General features: G+C 40.2%; 1 protein-coding gene across 5 annotated transcripts in view; it reads right to left on the reverse strand.

Annotated features, from left to right (window-relative positions):
- The window catches only part of sntg1 (syntrophin, gamma 1), a 594,367-nt gene that overhangs the window by 199,619 nt on the left and 373,173 nt on the right, over positions 1 to 21,575 (reverse strand). For all 5 annotated transcript variants that reach the window (XM_043688308.2, XM_087986417.1, XM_043688306.2 and 2 more), the window contains one exon: positions 14,229 to 14,363. In XM_043688308.2, the coding sequence (XP_043544243.2) occupies positions 14,229 to 14,363 (135 nt within the window). The remainder of the gene's footprint in view (positions 1 to 14,228; positions 14,364 to 21,575) is intronic.

Consider the following 21,575-nt stretch of genomic DNA (forward strand, 5'->3'; position numbering starts at 1 on the left):
TAGTTTAGTTGTTAACCAGTGTGGTCAGTTGCTTTGGAAATGAGTTTTCTTTTATTAAGGAACACTTAAAACAAAGGAAGTCTTTTTTATTCTGGCTAGCAGCAGCAAAGAGAAACCATTCACTGTTTTAGTGAATGAATCAGGACATTTACACTAATCATGCAAATCGTGGCGTAATGGGGCTTGACTATCAGCACATTCCACCTATCCCATTCACAACAGTACCAAAACCCACGCTCGAACATTTCCTACAATAGCAGGGCTCAAGTCAACATCCATGAAAATCCACTCATTGCTCTTTTTCCTTACTCCTGATAGATCCATCTGAGCAACGCTCTTCATAAGCCTATTGCTCTTTCACGTTCATGCTTCACAGTCACCCAAACATGTGTCCTTCCTCCAATCTGTAAAAGTCAATCAGAATGTTCATACTACAGCTTCATGCTGGAGAAGAGCACACAACTTAGTGAGAGATGGGAAATGTCTTCCAGTGATCTACATCATACAGTTAACCGGTAGTGCCTGCCCACATAGAAAAGATGTCTTGCTCCAGGAGACTGGAGGTGTTGTCAATTACCTGTCAGAGGATCCTGAAGCTACAGGTCATTGATGCTCAGAGCTGTTGAGAACGCTAATCCTCTATATGTTAACCATATTGTGTGCATGTTGTCTCCTAATTGGATATTTGGTGTTTATCCCATCTACTCTATAGGGCTAAGCAGAAAGCAGTTGGTGCCACTGTTAATGGTGCTCCTGCTATTTCAGGTGCATTTGATTTTGATTTGATTTAAGCTTTAGTATCACATGTACTTAGGTACATAAGGAGTACAGTGAAAAGTGTACAATGTCGCCACATGTGATACCATTTTCGGTACACAGTTACTTAGGTACAAACTGGGGTACAAGAAGTAACATAGAGAATCAAATGTAAAAGTAAAGAATTACTGTTGATCCTAGTATAAGTAGGAAAATAAAGATACAAAGTTGAAAGTTAACATCACAGTCCTTCCTAATAATAAGTGGAAAAATAAGGAATAAAGTTCAAAGTTAAAGAATCTTTCCAAAGTGCACTCCCTATAAAGGCTCGGTCTCCTCCACTTTCGCTCACTTACCAGTAAACCTCGAGCTTCCTGCTATCAATGCCGCAGATGCCGGGGAATCAACACTTTGGGCTCACTCTACCCGCACTGGGCTCAGGCCCATATGCACCTGACCTCTAGCCGACACCACCCCAGGTCCAAAGTTGCTTTCCCTGCACCGGAATTCCAGCCAACACTGCTCCGGGCCCACGGTTGTTACCATCCTCTTTGTGACGCCAATGTCACTGCTGCACTTCCTCCAGGACTCCAGAAGGTAAGTAAAAAATGAAGAGAACAAGAGAGAAGGGAAAAAGACGAATGTGGCTGGCCTGGAGCAGACGAGCCTACTGTGCCAGTGTTGCTATCTTGAACAACTGGCTTGCTCTTCCCTCCATGCTGTCGGATCCTGCTCTCTCCTGTAGCCATGGGGAGCCCTCTCTCTCTCTACTCAACAATGCTCACTTGCTTTCTCCTGCTGCCATTGCCTTAAAAGGCCTTAAAATGAAAGAAAAAAGGAAAGAAAGCAAAAGAATAAAACAAAATTAAGGCAGATGGAGGGAGATGAGTCCCGGACTAGGAACTCAAATGTGGCACTGTAACTCGTACAATTGGCAGTGGCGTTGTCTCTACTCTTGTCCCTCAGCAGTAGTGGAATTTGGAGATACAACCATGGTGAAGACTGGTCCTAAGGAGCTACTGCTGAAGTTGAATGAAATGCTTAGGAGAGATGACTTTCAAGAAGGTGGCAGTAATCTGTCAAGAAATGAAAGCACTATCTGACATAGAAAGTCCAGTGATCTCAATGTTATGGCTAGATCACTTCAGGATAACTAATCAAAACTTTCCAATGTGTTTGTTTCACTTCAGAAGCTGTTTCTGTTTTCTTAGTGATCCTAGATAAGTTGCTGAAAACAGGTTCCATGGCTGGAAAATCTGGGATTCAGTGCTAAAGGACCTCAGAATCAGCTTAACAACTATAACTTCTTAATTATTTGTGTGAAAGATCCTAGTTTCCCAAACCACCCTGGGGAGAAAGTGGGAATTGAAGGGATCACAATATGATTCAACCCACATCCGATTTCCAGGTTTTTCTTAACCTGCTTGCCCTTAACTGCCTACAATGAGCTGGAAATAATTTGTCAATTGCATTCTCAATTAAATATTATTGAAATATCTGAATAAAATGTGGCAATAATGTCAAATTTAGCATCTGAATTTCTGAATTGTACACACGCCCAGACCACAGCAACATTCAATACAGTCTCTCCTCTGATGGCCATTTCTGGGACCTGAAATATTGAAATGAGTGCATGCACCTACTTCAAGAACTGCTTGTAAAAGTGACCTGAAATACTTGAATCTTGCAATGCACTACCTCCGCTCACTCTTCAACTCCACTGTGACCTGGCCAATTTTCCTTAAACCTTATAAATAGGTGCAGCTTATGCAATGCCTTGAATTGGTGATCCACACAGGTTAGATACCAACTGACATAGTCCATGCAAGTGAATTAATTGGTAAAGAAGAGAAATATTTTTCATTACATAGGCGGAAAAGTCACTGCTTGTGAATATGCAGAGGTTGCACCTCTGACAGGACTTTGTATGCTATAGAAAGATATTAAACTCTTATGGGCATTCTGGAGAGGAAGATCTTTGCATTGTTATTAGTAATCATCACCTGCTGAGTGCACGGCTCAAGAACACAAGTGAGGTTTGATTGGCTAATCCCTCAAAATGGACACGGTCATTGCAGTATGTAAGCAGTCCTAACCCATTCATTGTTCTGCCAGCTGCATGTTAAATTCATATTGTTTGGTCTTCAATGATTTTTATGTGTACCCATGCTACCAGCATTCTTTAGCTCCCTTTATCAGCAGGCAAGTCAATATTGTGAGTTTTTTTTATTACTTAAAGGAATTCTGTTTTTGTTAACAGGATTCGTGATTGAGAAGTTCCCTAGACACTGGTGTTGTTCTGCATGTATAATGCACCAACTACCTGTGAGATCAAGGAGAAAAACTGAAGGGAGACAAGTCACAAAATAGAACACAGGGGACTGTGACACTGAAGGCTGTTTGAGGAAGGCAGGAAATGAGCAATGAAATATGATAATGATATAATATTTATTCATTCGGGTACATCTAGCTTCCTTTAAACACAGATGGGAGAAATGTCAAAATTATAAAATCTGGGTTATAGAGCTTTAAACTAAAGAGATTCAAGATTTCCAATGAAAAGAAATACTTGCAGCGAAACATTATGGAACTAAGAATAGCAGCATTTTGAGTAAGTTCAGCAGACTGTGATAGAAAGAAACTAAGAGCTGAATCTTACACCAAGTACCAGCTCCCTACCAAAGTGCAAATGTCGATAGGGCACCCATCTCTACTTAGCTGGCTTGCCCACTTTAGTTTATCAGGTGCTGACCCTTTAAATAAGGAAGTGGGATTCCCATTCATCATCAAGATGTTGCCTCACCTCATAGAGCTCTGGCCAATGTGAGGGGGTCGTCTGACATACAGGGGTCCTGAAGGAGGCAATCCCACCTTTCAACTCTGCAGGGTTAAATCTACTGAGCTACAGCTTGGGGGCAGACCTCCCCTGCTACCCGTTAAGTTGCAAAGAGAACTATGTGTAACTCAATATTAAATTAATATAAGTGAATGTGTTTTCAGTCTCTGAGTTTGTGGGAACAAAGCCTGAAAATTAAATATTTCCAGGTATTTCATGTTTTGAAAAGATAGGCAAATAGATAAGTGAGGTTTGGAGGGCAAGTTAGTCTTGATAATAAAGAATGACATAAGGCATCAGTAAGGAAGGATTTTGATTCAAGGACAGAAAGCAGAATCAGAAAGAACCAAGGTTATAATGCATAAGTGTCAGAAAACATTAGCAAAAGTAGCTTATAGCTTTCCCCGGATCCATCCTGCCTCTGTTAAAGTAGAAATGCAGTTGAACAGAATGTTAAACCAGAAATAAGCGGAGCTTGTATGAGGAGGTTTTCAATGTCTGGGGCCACAATTTAAGGGCATGGGGTCAGCCATGTAGGATTGAACTGAGGAGAAATTTCTTTATTCAGAGAACGATGAGCCTCTAAAATTCTCTGTTACAAAAGCCATTGAGGCCAAAACACTGTATGTTTTTGAGGGGATGTCAGATATCACTCTTAGGGTTAAAAAGATCAACAGATATTGGAAGAAAGCAAGAACAATATACCTAGCTGGATGATCAGCCATGATCATATCGAATGGCAGAAGAGGCTCAAGGGACCTACCCCTGCTCCGATTTTTCATGTTTCTAAAATAAGATGCAGTAATCTTAGAGATACATAAATTAGACAAATCAACAGGCAAAGCAGTTTGGAAGTAATAGTTCATGGAATACATTGATCAAATTTATTTTGGAGGCGAGGTTGTGGAGGAGGGCTGTATCATATGTCTAGTGTGCCAGCTCAGGGCTCATGGTGGAATGAAGATAGGCTTTCTTATAGGTATATCTTTTTATTCTTAAACTATTCAAAATGGCAACTGATTGTGGCGATAATAGAATCTTTTCACAGCATTTTACTGTACTTGTCACTTGCATTTTACGGTGAATATCAATCATTCAATTCAATATATCATCGACTAGATGATGAGCATATTATTACTATTATACAAAGATATAAAATTTCATAACATATGCTGGAAAGAGAGACAGTGATTCCAGAGAATATCATTTCAGTATGAGAATGATGAACAAGGCACTGGAACTAGATGAGATGCATCAACGGATATAGATAGAAGAGAGAACAAATACTGCAGGGGGACTGCCCATTAACTTTCAGTCTTCTCTAGCTGTGAGAGAGGTGCTAGAACACTGGAGAAATGCACACAGCATGTTCTTGTTCAAAAAAAGGTTGCAAGGATAGGTCCAGCAATTACGAGTGAGTCATTTGAACTTCAGCAGTACAAAAACTTCCAGAAGCATTTATTCATATGAAATTAGTAGTCACATGATAAAAACCAGGTTGATTAAGAAAAGCCATCATGGATTCCTAATGAGTAAACTGTTTAATTAACTCGCTGGAGTTTTGTGAAAAGTAAGAGGCTCAATAAGGGTGATGCTGTCGATGTGATGTGACATGGATTTTGAAAATAAAATTGATATAATTTGATATAATGCCATGCAACAGGCTGGTGTCAAAAAAAAAAGCCTTTGGAATAAGAGAAAATAGTCTCCTAGATACAAAACTGGCTGAGTAATAGGAAAGAGTAACGTTCAATAGATTTTTCTGCACTGAAGGAAATGGTTTTTGTAGTGGAGTCCAGTGGTTGGCATGGGCACCCTTGCACTTCCCGATTGTATATTAATGATCTAGATCTTGGTCTGGAGGGAACAGTTTCAAAGTTTGTACATTATATGAAACTTAGAAGTATTGCAAACTGAACTGGATGGGGTTGAACTCAAAAGGACATTGCCAATGTGTTGGAGTGGGCGACACATGGCAGCTAAAGTTCAATGCAGAGTAGCATGAGGAGATGCATTTTGGTTTGAAGAACATGGACAGACAATATAAAATAAGGGGTACAATATACATGATGGTCTAGGAGCAGAGGAATTTGTGTGTGTGCATAGATTATTGAAGGTGGAAGACAGATGAAAAGAACAGTTAATGAAACATGCTATCCCGAGGTTTATTAATGTTGCACCGCTTAGAAAAGTAAGGAAGATATGCTAAACTTCTGCTGGACACTTTTGCCAGGCATCAGCCTGAATATTGTGTACAGTCCTTGATGCCACAATATCGGAAGAATGTAAACACATGACAGAGAGTACAAAAGATGTTTCTAAGAGTGGTTTCAGAGATGAGAAACTTCAGTTATGAGGATATATTGGATAGGTTGGGACTGTTCTCCTTGGAGAGAAGAACGCTGCAAGGTGGCACAGTAGTTAGCATTGCTTCAATTCTAACCTTGGATGACTGTCTGTTTGCCTGGAGTTTGCATGTTCTTCTCATGTCTGTGTGAGTTTCTGCCAGGATTCTCTGGTTTCCTCCCACAGGTTGGGTGGATTAGTCATATTTAATTTCCCTGTAACATTCAGGCTAGCTGCGTTAGCCATAGTAGATACAGGAATAGATCCGCACGGTGGCTCAGTGTTAAGCACTGCTGCCTCACAGTGCCAGCAATCCGGGTTTGCTTCCAGTCTTGGGTGACTATCTGTGTGGAGTTTACATCTTCTTCCCATGTCTGCGTGGGTTTCTGCTGGACACTCCAGCTCCTTTGATAGTCCAAAGATGGACAGGTTAAGTGGATTGGCCATGTTAAATTGTCCTATAGTGTCCAGGGATGTGCAGGCTAGGTGATCAATGTAAGACAATGGAGGTAGGTTAGGGGGCTAGGTGTGGGTGGGATGCTCTTTGGAGTGTTGATGCAGACTGGATGTGCCAAATGGCCTCCCTCTGCACTGTAGAACCCCTATGATTCTATGAGTAAGAACAGAGAAGATGGTAAAGGATAGGGGGGATTGGCATTGTTAATCAAGGGTAGTTTTACAGCAGCTGAGATAATGTTTGAGGACTCATCCACTGAGGTAGTTTGGGCTGAGGTTAGAAACAGGAAAGGAGAGGTCACCCTGTTGGGAGGTTTCTATAGGCCTCTGAATTCTTCCAAAGATGATTCGTGATAGGAGCAAGAGTAACAGAGTAGTTGCTATGGAGGACTTTAATTTCCCAACTATTGACTGGGAATACTGTAGTTCAAGTAGATTAGATGGGTCAGTTTTTGTTCAATGTGTGCAGGAGGATTTCCTGACACATTATGTATTCGGGCCAACAAGGGCAATGCCATATTGGATTTGGTACTGGGGAATGAACCTGGCCAGGTGTTAGATATGGAGGTAGGTGAGCACTTTGGTGATAGTGACCATAGTTCAGTTATGTTTACAATAGCAATGGGCAGGGACAGGTATATACCGCAGTGAAGGGAGTATAACTGGGGGAAAGGCAATATTGATGTGATTAGGCAAGATTTACAATGCATAGGACGGGAAAGGAAACTGCAGGGGATGGACACGCTTGAAATGTGGAGCTTATTCAAGGAACAGCTACTGCGGTCCTTGATAAGTATATCCCTATTAGGCAGGGAGGTAGCTGTCGAGAGGGAGCCTTGGTTTACTAAAGAATTTGAAGCTCTTGTCAAGAGAAAGAAGAAGACTTATGTGAGGATGAGGTGTGAAAGCTCAGTTAGGGGGCTTTAGAGTTATACGTTAGCCAGAAAAGATCTAAAGTGAGGGCTAAGAAGAGCCAGAAAGGGACATGAGAAGTTGTTGGCGAATAGGATCAAGGAAAACCCGAAGGCCTTCTACAGGTATATCAGGAATAAAAGAATGACTAGAGTAAGATTAGGGCCAATCAAAGATAGTAGTGGGATGTTGTGTGTCGATTCTGAGGACATAGGGGAAGTGCTTAATGAATACTTTTCCTCAGTTTTCACACTGGAATGGAGCAATGTTAGTGAGAATATGGAGATACTGGCTACTAGATTAGATGAGATTGCAGTTGACAAAGAGGAGGTTTTATCTATTTTCAGATCTTCCAAAATTGTTAAGATCCCTGGGCTGGATGGGGGGATTTATCCTCAGATTCTCTGGGAAGCCAGGGAGGAGACTGCAGAGCATTTGGCTTTGATTTATATGTCATCAGTGTCGACAGGAATAGTGCCAGAAGACTGGTGGATAGCAAATGTTGTTCCCTTGTTTAAGAAAGGGAGTCGGGACAACCCTGGTAATTATAGGCCAGTAAGCCTTACTTCGGTTGTGAGAAAGGTGTTGGAAAAGATTATAAGAGATAGGATTTATAATCATCTGGAAAGGAATAATTTGATTAGGGATAGTCAACATGGTTTTGTGAAGGGTAGGTTCTGCCTCACTGACCTTATTGAGTTCTTCGAGAAGGTGACAAAACAAGTGGATGAGGGTAAAGCTGTTCATGTGGTGTATATGGACTTCAGTAAGGTATTTGATAAGGTTCACATGGTAGGCTGTTGCACAAAATATGGAGTTTCAGGATTGAAGGTGACTTAGCAGTTTGGAACAGAAATTGGCTAGCTGAAAGAAGACAGAGGGTGGTGGTTGATGGGAAATGTTCAACTTGGAGCTCAGTTACTAGTGGTATGCTGCAAAGATCTGTTTTGGGGCCACTGCTGTTTGTCATTTTCATAAATGATCTGGATATGGATGTAGAAGAATGGGTTAGTAAATTTGCCGATGACACTAAGGTAAGCAGAGTTATGGATAGTGCTGAAGCATGTTGTGGGTTACAGAGGGACATAAATAAGATGCAGAGCTGGGCTGCGAAGTGACAAATGGAACTTAATGCGGAAAAGTGTGAGGTAGTTCACTTAGGAAGAACGTAGAACATTACAGCGCAGTACAGGCCTTCGGCCCTCGATGTTGTGCCGCCCTGTCATACTAATCTGAAGCCCATCCCACCTACACTATTCCATGTACGTCCATTTGCCTGTCCAATGACGTCTTAAATGCACTTAAACTTGGCAAATCTACTACCGTTGCAGGCAAAGCATTCCATACCCTTACTACTCTCTGAGTAAAGAAACTACCTCTGACATCTGTCTTATACCTATCTCCCCTCACTTTAAAGTTGTGTCCCCTCGTGTTTGCCGTCCCCATACTTGGAAAAAGGCTCTCCCTGTCCACCCTATTTAACCCTCTGATTATCTTGTTTGTCTCTATTAAGTCACCTCTCAACCTTCTTCTCTTTAACGAGAACAGCCTCAAGGCCCTCAGCTTTTCCTTGTAAGACATTCCTTCCATACCAGGCAACATCCTAGTAAATCTCCTCTGCACCCTTTCCAAAGCTTCTACATCCTTCTCATTATGCGGTGACCAGAACTGTACGTAGTAGCAGGAATGCAGAGTACTAGGTTAATTGTAAAATTCTAGGCAGTGTAGATGAAAAGAGAGATCTCAGTGTCCAGGTGCATAAATCCATGAAAGTTCCGACCCAGGTTGATAAGGTTGTTAAGAAGGCATATGGTGTATTGGTGTTTGTTGGTAGGGGGATTGTGTTTCGGAACAATGAGGTCATGCTTCAGCTGTACAAGACACTGGTAAGGCCGCACCTGGAGTATTGTGTGCAGTTCTGGTCACTACATTAGAGGAAGGATGTGGAAACTTTGGAAAGAGTTCAGAGGAGATTTACTAGGATCTTGCCTGGTATGGAAGGAAGGTTTTACGAGGAAAGGCTGTAGGAACTGAGGCTGTTTTCATTGGAAAGAAGGTTGAGAGGTGACTTAATCGAAACGTACAAGATAATCAGAGGGTTAGATAGGATGGAGCTTTTTTCCTCAGATGGTGAAGGCTAACATGAGGGGACATAGCTTTAAATTGGGGGGGTGATAGATTTAGGACAGATATCAAGGATAGTTTCTTTACTCAGAGAATAGTAGGGGCATGGAACGGGCTGCCTGCAACTCTAGTAGACTTGCCGACATTAAGGGCATTTAAATTGGCATTGGACATACATATGGATAATAATCGAACAATATAGGTTAGATGGGCATCAGAATAATTTCACAGGATGGCGCAACATTGAGGGCTGAAGGGCCTGGACTGCACTATAATGTCCTATGCTCTATAAGGAGTGTGCAGAAGTCTACTTTGCTAGTAGCAGACTGGAAGAACTCTGTATAAAAGTGACACAAATGGGAAATAGTGAACTCAATGAGATAGTTTGATGGGGTGACCTTTTTAAAGTAACTCTAAATCAGAAAGCATCTGGAGTAGTAATAATTAAACAGCTACCATGTATTAGCTTAAACAAAATAAGGTAGGGACATTGGAATGTAGTGGGAGTGTTTGGAGTGGGAAAAACATACCTAAAGCACAAGTAGTATTCTTCAAAGGGAGTAACAAATTAGCTTAAATTAAAGAGAATTCATGACAGCAGAGCTTGCATCCATGATATGCTCTTCTTGTGCTTTGTGTGAAATCATGGACATTATGTTTATGACTGCCAATATAGCACAGAAGGAGCATTTCACTGCTAATCTTTAGGGATACTGGATACAATATTTAAAAAAAATATCTGTAGCTATTGGCTAACCACAATTAGGAGCTGGCGTTGTGGGTGGACTCACAACGGGGCACCGAAGATGCTGTGCTTATTATATACAGCACATTCAGTGGGGTGCTCCCACTTCATGCAAGGTCTGATTGTGCAGAAAGGGCTTGGTGATGATCAGGCAGAGCAGGGGAAGGCAGGTATTGCAGAAGAGTACCCTCTTTAACAAATGTATTTTTTAAAAAATATTGTTAGGGGTGATGAATTCTCAGGGATAACAGCAGGACTAGGTACATGGCACGTTGAGTAGCTTTGTTGCACATGAAGGAAGGAAGAAGAGTGGCAGGGCTATTGTGCTGTGGGATTCATTAGTGAAGAGAATAGATAGGAATTTCTGTGGCCCCAAATGAGACTTCAGGGTGGTAAATTGCCTCCCTGGTGCTACGGCTCCATGTGAAGCTGAGTAGGACACATGTCCCAGCATAAAGAGTAAATGAGAAGATGGAAAATAAGAGAGATGTGCAGAAGAAAGAAAGTGGAGAGGGACCTACAAGAAACAAATAAGCATAAATATAAATGAAAGCGCAAGTAAGAACTTGAAAGATTAATCTAAGAGAGGACATCAATGGTAAAGTGACCATAGTTATAGAATGGGAATGTAAAGAACTAATCAACATAAAGGGAGAAGGTGCAATTAAAAATGAGTTAATATGACTATAGAATTGTGCAATGTCTGCAATAAAATAGTGAAACTGCAGGTCACAGTATATTTTGAGAAACTAGCTACAGAGAAAAATCAAATTGAAAATTAAACATTAGAATAAAATACATTTAAGAAGGATAGGGGGGGGGGGGAAATGAGGGTGGTGCCATAGCTGTACATTATATAATATAATGACAATCAAAAGATTTGGTGCAACTATCAGTAAGGCAGAAATAGAATCCAAGTGGATAAAGATAAAAGATAATAAAGGATCACTCACACTAATGGAGGTAGTCTACAGACAACCTAATAATGGTGGAGGAAGAAATATACAAGCAATTTAAGGAAATCAATAAAAGACAGGACAATAATCATGGGGGATTTTCATGATTTAATTTTTCAAAATGTAGGTAACACAAAACTGCAAAGGATAGTCCGCCTCAGGACCGACTGCTACAATTCACCTGAAGATAATAAGCAATTGGCAAATAAATTTCAGCATAGATTACTCTTTTTTAAAGAAAAATAAGAAAGCCCAAAATTACTTGAGAAAACCCTAAATAGTTGACTTGAGAAAACCTAAACCTAAAAATCTAAACAATTAAAATAGTAATGCAGGTTAATGAAGCCCTTAATGAAAGCAAACAAAGCATAAGGGATTATCTCTAGAAGGATGGATCTGAAAAGTAGAGACTTTATGCTAAACTTGTATCAAACCTTGATCAGTCTGCACTTGAAGTACTGTCTATAATTCCAGTTGCTGTATTATGAAAACAATATTGTGCAGTGGAAAGTATTTTTTTTCAAGGATAGAAAGAGAAATGCATGGTTATTAATTTGGAATATAAAACGGAGCTGTGACCCACTTCAGGTATTTAAATGCATGAAAGGTTTTAAAAGAGTAGACATTGACATTGAGATTCTACCTCATTCAAAAGTCATGCATTTATAAATTCAGACCAAGAGAAATTGTTTCCACTTTTGTGGAAGATCAAGCAATGGGGCATCAAGGCAGTTACATCTGGAAGAAGTGTCATTGGTCATAGAATGGTGAGAACATAAAACTTACTACTACATGGTATGGTTGAAATAAATAATATGAATGTCTCTATAATGGAAGGCTAGGTAAGAAAATGAGGGACAAAGGAATAATGGATTACATTGCTAAGAGTTTAGAAAATCCTGATGGGGTGTACTACATCAAGACGAAACAGTTCAAATTAGAGGCTTTCCATTTAAGACTCTGAGGAAAACTATTTTCTCTCTGAGAGTCATTAATCTGTAGAATTCTTTTCCTCAGATGCATTGGACTGTGGATCATTGGATATATTCAAGGCTGAGTCGAGTAGATTTTGATTTAACCTTTAATTAAAGGTTAGGGAAGGCAGAGAGGGAAGAATTAATGAGGCCACAATCAGATTAGCCACGATCTCATTGAATGTTGGAGCATATTAAATGGGTTGGATTTCCTTTTCCTGCTCCTGGTTCTTGTGTTCTTACGTGAAAGTCAGGAGGAGGCACAGGCGAAGGACAAATGCTGACTCGAACTGGTTGGACTGAATGACTTGTCTCTGCGCTACATATTCTATAAAATTTATATAGAAGCTTTGACTACTTTTCAAGATACTATTTAAAAGAGTGTAAAGGGCATCACAGCTTCCTTTTAAGCTATCCTTAATAGCTTAATAAGTGCAATCGGCAGTGACTCCACAGAATAAGAAACTGCTGTCCACTCCCAATGTTCAAGCCCAGACTCTTGACAGACCACTAGTGCCACTTCTGTTGCCTTTCAGCCATGTTACTGTGAATTTAATTTTTGGTTTTGTAAAAGGAAGGAAGGAAGTCTGGGATAATGAGAAGGTTAATTAAAACTTCTGGTATTGTTCTAAGTTAAAAATCACAAAACACCAGGTTATCGTCTAGCAGGTATTGTTCTATGAATCATTAAACCATTTAGGATCTGGGTCAGAGAAGATTTCCTACGCTGTAGCAATCCTTCATCTCCTTCTACCTCTCCTGCAGCTTTGTCCTCCTCAGTTTATTTTCTGATAGCTGCTAGCAAAGGCTGTTTGCTCATAATGAACAGGTTGTAATCTTTCTGTCCTGTGTCCAAGATTAAACCCAGTGTGGTGACTCAAAGATTGACAGCATTGTCAGAGTGAAAACTTGTTGTTAGGATATTGGGCATTTACCTTCATGATCCTCTGCCTATGTTTTAGGGAGTGGGACATCCTTTTGTTCATGAAAATGGCCAAACTCACATGAGATGCATGCAATCAGTGACAACCTGCACCATAAGGATGCCAGGAATGCAATCCGTGAAAATCTTTGAGCTCACTCGACTTGCTTACCCCTGACAAGAAGGCCTGAGATAAAACTGTTCCTCTTGGCAAAGCATCTATTAATGACATCCCTTTTGCAGCAGCGCACTGAAAATGAAATGCATTGTATCCAACAACAGCCTAAAAGAAGCCACAAATATAAAGATTATGAACTATAGATGTTTGGTGTTCAGCATACTGGCTGGAATGTTTAGTTGGAGAATGGAAACACTAGCATCAAATCAGCATTACATAAGAATTGGAGTCATGATCTGCCTGCTAGGCATACTGCTAATGATACCTAAGTATGTGGATCTAAACCCTTACACCAAACAAAGCAACCATTATACTTTCTAATGAAAGTGTGCACCAGACCCCATTTGTGGGGTCTAGTCGGCTATGTAATATTTGAAAAGCAAGCACTGAACAGCCCAATTTAGCACTTGGAATATCTCAAAATTTTCTCTAAAATGATGGTAATTTCTTTCTTTAGTGCTGTGTCTAGATTCTATCTTTCAAACCTTGTTCAGTTTCTTCTGTACTTCAAAAGAAGCTTTGATGTCCAGATCAGTAAACCTATTATGAAAGCGAGTCAATCACTGGAGAAGAATTCCATACACAGATGAAGACTGGCAGAAGGCAGAATGCTAATTTGTATTTAATCTTTAGTGAACAAAACATCTCTTTCAATAAACAAATGTAAAGCTCACATTGACATTTATCAATGTCATTTGAATATGCCATGCATTTGATATCTTCTGCTGATGCATGCTGGCTGTCATTTTCACAAATGCTGTGCCTTATTCTCCAAGTTTCCACCAGGCACAAGGATATGTTATATGTATCCCAAAAGCATTTCTTATGTTTACACTTCTGAAAATTAAAAAATCACACCATGTATCAAAATATTTGCTGCATGATATGGTGGACACAAAATCATAAAAGGCAAACACCACATAATAGAAGTAAAATTACTATATAAACACAAAAAGTGACCGTCATTCATTTGAAACAACAAATGTAATTATTAATATTTTGAAGCAAAGGAACGTTACTTACACTTGAGTAGAAAGCTTCACTAGAGACACAAATGACATCTTGCTCCTGAATTGTTAAAATGTCCTTTGCTAAGTGCAATCGCACTTCAAAAGGCTGTCGATTTCCATCTTGGAGCAAACAAATTCCTGTTTTTGTCTTGCAAAAAAAGATTGGACCAACGTAAGCACAATTGACATATTTCTTACAAATAAAACAATCAGTTTACTTTCTGAATTCATGTTTCAAATCACTACAGGCAGAATTTTTCATTTTAACACTAATGTTTAATGCATAAGGTGTATAAAATAAAACAGATTATAAAGGCTTCAAAAAGATATTGAGCACTATGACTGAAATATATACCTCCCTACATAAAACAGATTTTAACATGTTCAGCTGCATCAGCAACAAAAAAAAAACAAGATTTTATCCATAGGAGCTGGTTCAGTTAGAGAATGGTGATTCTGCTGCAAAATTAAGGCTCAAAGGTGGCTGCCAATTGCAAATTATTCCGGATGAAATTCTTCCATCATATTGAAGGCAGATGTTTGTTGTACATCCAATTAGTAAATTCTGAAGCTTGGGATGACAGTTATTGTCAGGTATTGCCTGGAGGATGCTTATGAAAACCATGCTTTAATATATCTAGGATTCATACCTAGCAGAAGTAGATTGAGGAAAGTCAAATAGCTGCTGCTTAAGATCTATATCAATCATTGGTGTGACTGGCATTCTGTAATGTCAAAGAGATACTAGAAAATATCTTTCATGTTTTGTGGTGTTACCTTACTCACTGTGCATTAATGCGTAACTCCTGATATGTACTGTTTGTCCAGTGTGAGCTCAGACCAATGTTTATTAGTTACCTAATTACAGCGAAGGATTATCTCCTTTTGTTGAAGGGAGGTAAGCAGGGTTTGTTTAAAGTCAGCACCTGACAAGGGAAGTTTTGAACTATGAAAGTCCAACCAGAAATGTTCATGTAAGGTCTTATTCAAGCACATCCTTAGCATTTTATGCATACACCCAGGGTAAGCTAGAATTCAGATTCAGATACTTCCATATGTAAGATCACTGTAGTTGGATAAGCATTGGAAACTCACCAATAATCTCTGCTAACAGACTGTGAAACTTTATTTTGTTAAGCTTTTGGCTGCTCCAATGCTTTACTTTCTTGCCAGGTAGCTGCACCTGGATTGTAGATATGTTGGGGGCCATAATTGCTGGTCAAAGATAAAAAGCTGAGTCTCCTGGATTTTTAATAAAATGCAAGTTGCACCAAGTTTGGTGAAATGATTCTTTCTCACTGAGGGTGAGTGTATTTTCTCAGTGTCTTACCAAACTCGTGCATCAATTGGTGTTTCAGCCCTCATGGTGAGAGTCACATCTGATTGATTCCTCCCACTATCTTCCAAGAACACCTCACCACTCATTGGTGCTCCCTGAATTGACCAACATCCCTAGTGTCAGCAACATAATTAACTGCACAATGTGCATTCTGACAAACATTATCAGTCTCAAGCTACCCCTTACATACTCCAAAATTTGCCCCAGATGTGGCAACAGAGGGAGCCAGCACCCCACTATGTGGTCATGATCCTGGAGGTTCTGCTGAATGGGGTAATGCACAGGTAAAATTCACCAACACCCCCTCTTCCGCTCTCCAAAGTCCAGCAGTGGAGGCCACAACAACTGACCATGCCAATCTTGTTTGCATTTTCATTTGGGTGGAAGTAGTCTTAGCCATCTGGAGGAATAGCCAGCACTTTCGGAAGAAGGACAATGTCCCTTTCTACTCTGCCAGTATAAGTTCCCTCTGATACATTCACTCTATCTCTATACCAAAGCTCCCCCTCTATCACTTTCACTAATACCTGCAACATCATCTCCACTTATCCTTATCCATCTCAAAAGGTAACAAATACCACTTTAAGAACATAAGAACCAGGAGCAGGAGACAGCTATCCGGCCCTTCGAGCCTGCTCTGCCATTCAATAAGATCATGGCTGATCTTTTCATGTCCTCAGCTTCACTTATGCATCCTCTCACCATAACTCTCTATTACCTTATTGTTCAAAAAAAATCTGTCTTAGTTTTAAAAGCATTTACTTAAGTAGCATCAAATACTTCACAGGACAGGGAATTCCATAGATTCACAAGCCTCTGGGTGAAGTAGTTCCTTCTCCATTCAGTCCTAAACCTGCTCCCTCTAATCTTGAGGCTATGCCCTCTTGTCTTAGTTTCATCTGCCAGTGGAAACATCCTCTCTACTTCTACATTATCTATTCCCTTCATAACTTTATATGTTTCTCTAAGATCCCCCCTCATTCTTCTAAATTCCAATGAATATAAACCCAATCTACTCCGTCTATCCTCATACGCCAACCCCCTCAACTCTGGAATCATCCTCGTGAACCTCCTCTGCATCCCCTCCAGTGCCAGTACATTCTTTCTCAAGCAAGGAAACCAAAACTGCACACAGTACTCCAGGTGTGGCCTCACCAGCACCCTGCACAGCTGCAACTTAATATCCCTGCTTTTAAATTCAATCCCTTCAGCAATGAAGGACAAAATTCCATTTGCCTTCCTAATTACCTGTTTTACCTGCAGACCAACCTTCAGTGATTCATGCACAAGGACACCAGGTCCCTCTGCATCGCAGCATGCTGCAACTTTTACCATTCAAGTAGTAGTCCATTTTACTGTTACTCCTACCAAAATGGATGACTGTACATTATTAACATTGTATTCCATCTGCCAGTTCTTTGCCCACTCACTTAAAGTATCTTTGTTTCTCTGCAAAGTTTCAGTCCTCTGCATACTTTGCTCTGCCACTCATCTTTGTGTCATCTGCAAACTTTGACACACTGCACATGGTCCCCAATTCCAAATCATCAATGTAAATTATGAGTAATTGTAATTCGAACACTGTTTTCTGAGACACACCACTAATTATTGATTGCCAACCAGAATAGCACTCATTTTTCCCCACTCTTTGCATCCTTTTAGTCAACCACTCTTCTATCCGTGCTAATATTTTATGCATAATACCATGTATCTTTATCTTATGCAGCAGCCTCTTGTGTAGTACCTTGTCTAAAGCCTTTTGGAAATCTAGGTACACCACATCTACTGGGTCCCCGTTGTCCACGGTGGTCATATTGTCTTCATAGAATTCCAAAAGATTAATTAAGCTGCCTACTCACGCATTCAGCACACCCTCACACCTGTATCATCAGTTATAGGTGTGTCACCTCTTTTATCTTCAATACCTGCATCTCTCTCATTCCAGGAGCAAAGTAGTCCAGAGAAGGGCAGAAAGAATTATGACTGGTGGTAAGCTAACTGTCAGTTAGCCCCTCATCTAGTCATGAACAGAGGATCCTGACTGTAATGGCCCCATGAGGGTCTGGACTGTTTTTGGAGGCTGCCCTTGACTTATTGCATTGGGAATCCCTGAGTAAAGGTTACCCCTCTTCACCTGACTGAGACTTGCTGACATCAACAGAAAGTTTGTGTCTTTGCTATATGGCACAGCAAAACAGCAGAAATACACAAATAAAAAAGCAGGGCAATGCAAGTCAGGGATGCTGCAAGCTTCTGGGCAACATTAGAGTGAGTGACCACTATCACAGTGAACAAAGAGCATGGAGATGCAGGCTGGTTCAGTCCATGAGTACAAAGCCTCCTTGCAGCAGCATTACAATGATCATTACAGGTGCATGGTTGAAGCACAGAAGCATCCAATAAATGGATCAGACATGTGCCATGTGTGTTTATAGAGTCAGACAGAAATATTGAATGCTAATGTCTGTGGATGTCGGGTACATGTGCCTAAGCATGCCTGAAATATTGGTATCTGGTGTCTGACACAGAGGTCTTTTGGAATAAGCAGCAAGTTGAACGCACAGAATCAGTTATGGTTTCTGTGTTGAGTTTTTCCTATGGTTCGTTTGTATGGTTAGTTTTATAGGATCACAACATATGATGAGTGGACTGTTAGCAAGACATTTGACAAGTAACAACGAGCATCAATTGGGAATGCACTACTCCTCAATGAGAATCTCTGCTTGAGAAAAGCCTGCAAAATGCAGTGAGATGATCTCAACATCAAGATTGGCCTTGCTAAATGTCTTGTCAGATTCTATGACTTATCTTGCCAAAGCCCAAGTCATTTAGAATCATTTAAGGAAATTATTATGAGAAAACAAATACTTGCCCAGTTTAAATGTACGGCAACACTGGCAAATACAGTCATAGTTGATTTGCATTTTTTCTGTATATCCACAATCCAACAAAGAAAAAATTGTTATGTTGGCAATGAATTTTACAAAACTAAATCAGATTTGAACAAAAACTGAAATGTTTTACATCTGCATGGCGTAAAAATTTTAAAAATGCCATGATAACTATTCAGTTTGATAGTGTGGAACATGAGTAAAAGCAAAATAATGAAGATGTTGAAAATCTCAAATAGAAACAGAAAGTGCTGGAGATATTCAGTTCATCTGCTAGTATGTGGATAGTGAAACAGAATTAAAATTTCCAATCTGAAATTACCCTTCTTCAAATTTTAAGTGTGCTGGAAAGGACACATTTTGTTAAAAATGTTCGGCCTTTGAGATATTATACTAACAAATACTCTTGTAAAACTTCATTAAAGTTCAGCCACTACAATACCTTTTATTGCCAACATTTTATGTTGATAGTAATTCTGAGATTTGTGGTCTCTAACTTTGAGTAGATAGCAGTAGAGTGTCAAAGATGGAAGCAAAGCCGAAACTTGTTTGTGAGCATTTGGATCAGATCTGAGTGATCAATTGGTTACATATATTGTGACAAAACAAAGAATAAAGACCAAAAAAGGAGGAACATTTTAACTGCTAGCTATCTGTTTCGCTTCTGTAAAATGACTGGCTGCTTATTAAAAAAGGGTGTCAGAAAGGAATATTTTTAGCCAAATTTTTCTCTTCCTATCCAAAGCCTTCCTGATATAATTTTCAAACTACTCTAGACAAAGATGAGCAATATTTTGTGGAACTCCATTTTCGCAAAAGCCATTTCACCCACTTCCAACATTCCCTTTTAAATTTGGATCCTGCTCATCTGAGTTAGAAATAGAAGTCTTTGTGCCCTTCACCAGTAAGCTGTGGCAGTGATTTAATGCATTTTTTCATTTAAAATACATTTTTGTTAATCGCATCAACCAGTAGTAACAGATCTCTACAGCATTCTTGATCTTTAGAGACCCAGAGCCACCCATTCTGTACCCGACAAGTACTGTCAGTCTGGACGTGCCCTGCACAGTACCTGATGTTTTCCCCAGATATGGCAGACAGGGGAATTAATGGCTCACTTTGAGCGAAAGGACTTCGAGATCTTGCTGAAAGAGTTGGTGCAGAGATGCCACTTCTTGTGCCCCCAGGACCAACAATGGAAGACATGACTCCAGACCTTTTGAGATAGCCACCCAGGTTAAAGCAGTTTTGGCTATCTGGAGGAATGCCCAGCACTGTCAGAAGAAGGTCAATAACTTCCCCACTCTAGCAGCATTAGTATTACCATCTTTTCTCCAATACTTCACACTCACCCATCTTTGCTTTGTACCCATCTCCCACTGAGGCTAATGCACTACCATTCTCCCCATTGCCTGTAACATCTTCCCTCACCTGCTGCCAGCCATCCCAACCATCAACACTATTAACTCCGCCGAAAGGATCAAGATGAGCTGTGGGCTGTCTGACATACAGCCTGACAGCCTCTGACTGTCCGTTGTGGTTGACTGACAGCTTCCAAGCTCTCGTAATGAAGGCTGACATCGACACTGACATACTGTGCTGGAATCTCACAATGTTATGTCTCTTGACTTGACTAATGCCTACTGACAACCATGGTAAGCTTCCCTCCCTTATGGGAAGGTAAGGCAAGGAAAACCAGAAATAAAATGAGCCTGATATCTGTCACTAAGGGAGAAAAGCACAAAAAGGCAAGACAACACAAGGCAGGGATGCTGTAAGATTATGACAGTGAAAGAAATGTCCGTAAATGCCGTCTAATTCAGTCCATGAGCTGGGTGTGTATCGCTGAATACACAGTGTCCTTTCAGCAGCATTACAATGATAATGCTTGTAATGAGATCATGAGCTGTGGAGATTCTTGGAGGCTGGTAGATATATTGGATATCCAATGTCCCTGGATGAGGTATGTGCGACTGGTGCCATGGTGCATGCCCTATGATGTTGGTGACTGGTGTCCAACGTGGAGGTAAGTAGAACATATAGAAAACACTGATAAAACTGGACAATATGGATTTTGAAAGTGGAAATGACATTTGACAACTTTGTTGGGGCTTTTGAGGATTTTTCCTTTAGCATAGACAAAGGAAAACCTGTGGATCTGAAATATTTGGATTTTTAGAAGGCTGTTGATAAGGTCACTCTCAGGAAGCTAGTAAGTAAATTTACAACAGTCTGGAATGGTGGAGCTGGTTATTGACATCTGGGAGTGGAGGGCATGCCCCTATCTGTGCCAATGGTGCTGAGATGGAGATGGTCAAATGCATCAAGATCCTGAGAGTGATGATCACCAACAAACTGTCCTGGTCCACCCACGTTAATGTAATGGCCAAAAATGCACAGCAACACCTCTACTTCCTCAGGTGGCTAAGGAAATTTGGCATGTCCAGAAAGACTCTTACCAATTTTCAATGATGCACAATAGAAAGTATCCTATCTAGATACATCACAGTGTGGTATGGCAATTGCTCTTTCCAAGAATGCAAGAAACTACAGGAGAGTGGTGAACACAGCCCAGTCCATTGTGCAAATCAACCTTTCATCAATTGATTTTGCTTATATTTCCCGCTGCCTCAGGAAAGCAACTAACATAATCAAGGACCCCGCCCACCTTAGTTATACTCTCGTCCACTCTCTTCCATCGGGCAAAGACATAAAAGCTTGAATACACATACAAACAGATTCAAGAACAGCTAATTCCCTGTTATCAGGCTTTTGAACAGAATTCTCAAATATTAATGTTGATCGCTCCCTCTCTTCTCTGCGGCTGCAACACTGTTTTGCTACCTGATGCACTTTGTATGATATGATCTGCCTGTACAGCACAAAAAAACAATACTTTTCACAGTATCTTGGTACATGCGACAACAATAAATCAAATAGACTGAGAATTGTTAACTGACAGAAAACAGTAAGAATAACAAATCATTCTCACAATGGCAAGCTGATACTCATGGAATATGGCAAGGGTCAGTGCTAAGTTATCATCTACATAAGTCATTTGGATGTGGGGACCAACTGTAGTATTTTAATTTTGTTGAAAATACCAAGCTGAGTGGGAACATAAGCTGTG

This window comes from Chiloscyllium plagiosum, unplaced genomic scaffold, assembly GCF_037043375.1.
Source record: "Chiloscyllium plagiosum isolate Xiang-an unplaced genomic scaffold, Cpla_swu_hap1 HiC_scaffold_4, whole genome shotgun sequence".
In the NCBI taxonomy this organism is placed as follows: domain Eukaryota; kingdom Metazoa; phylum Chordata; class Chondrichthyes; order Orectolobiformes; family Hemiscylliidae; genus Chiloscyllium; species Chiloscyllium plagiosum.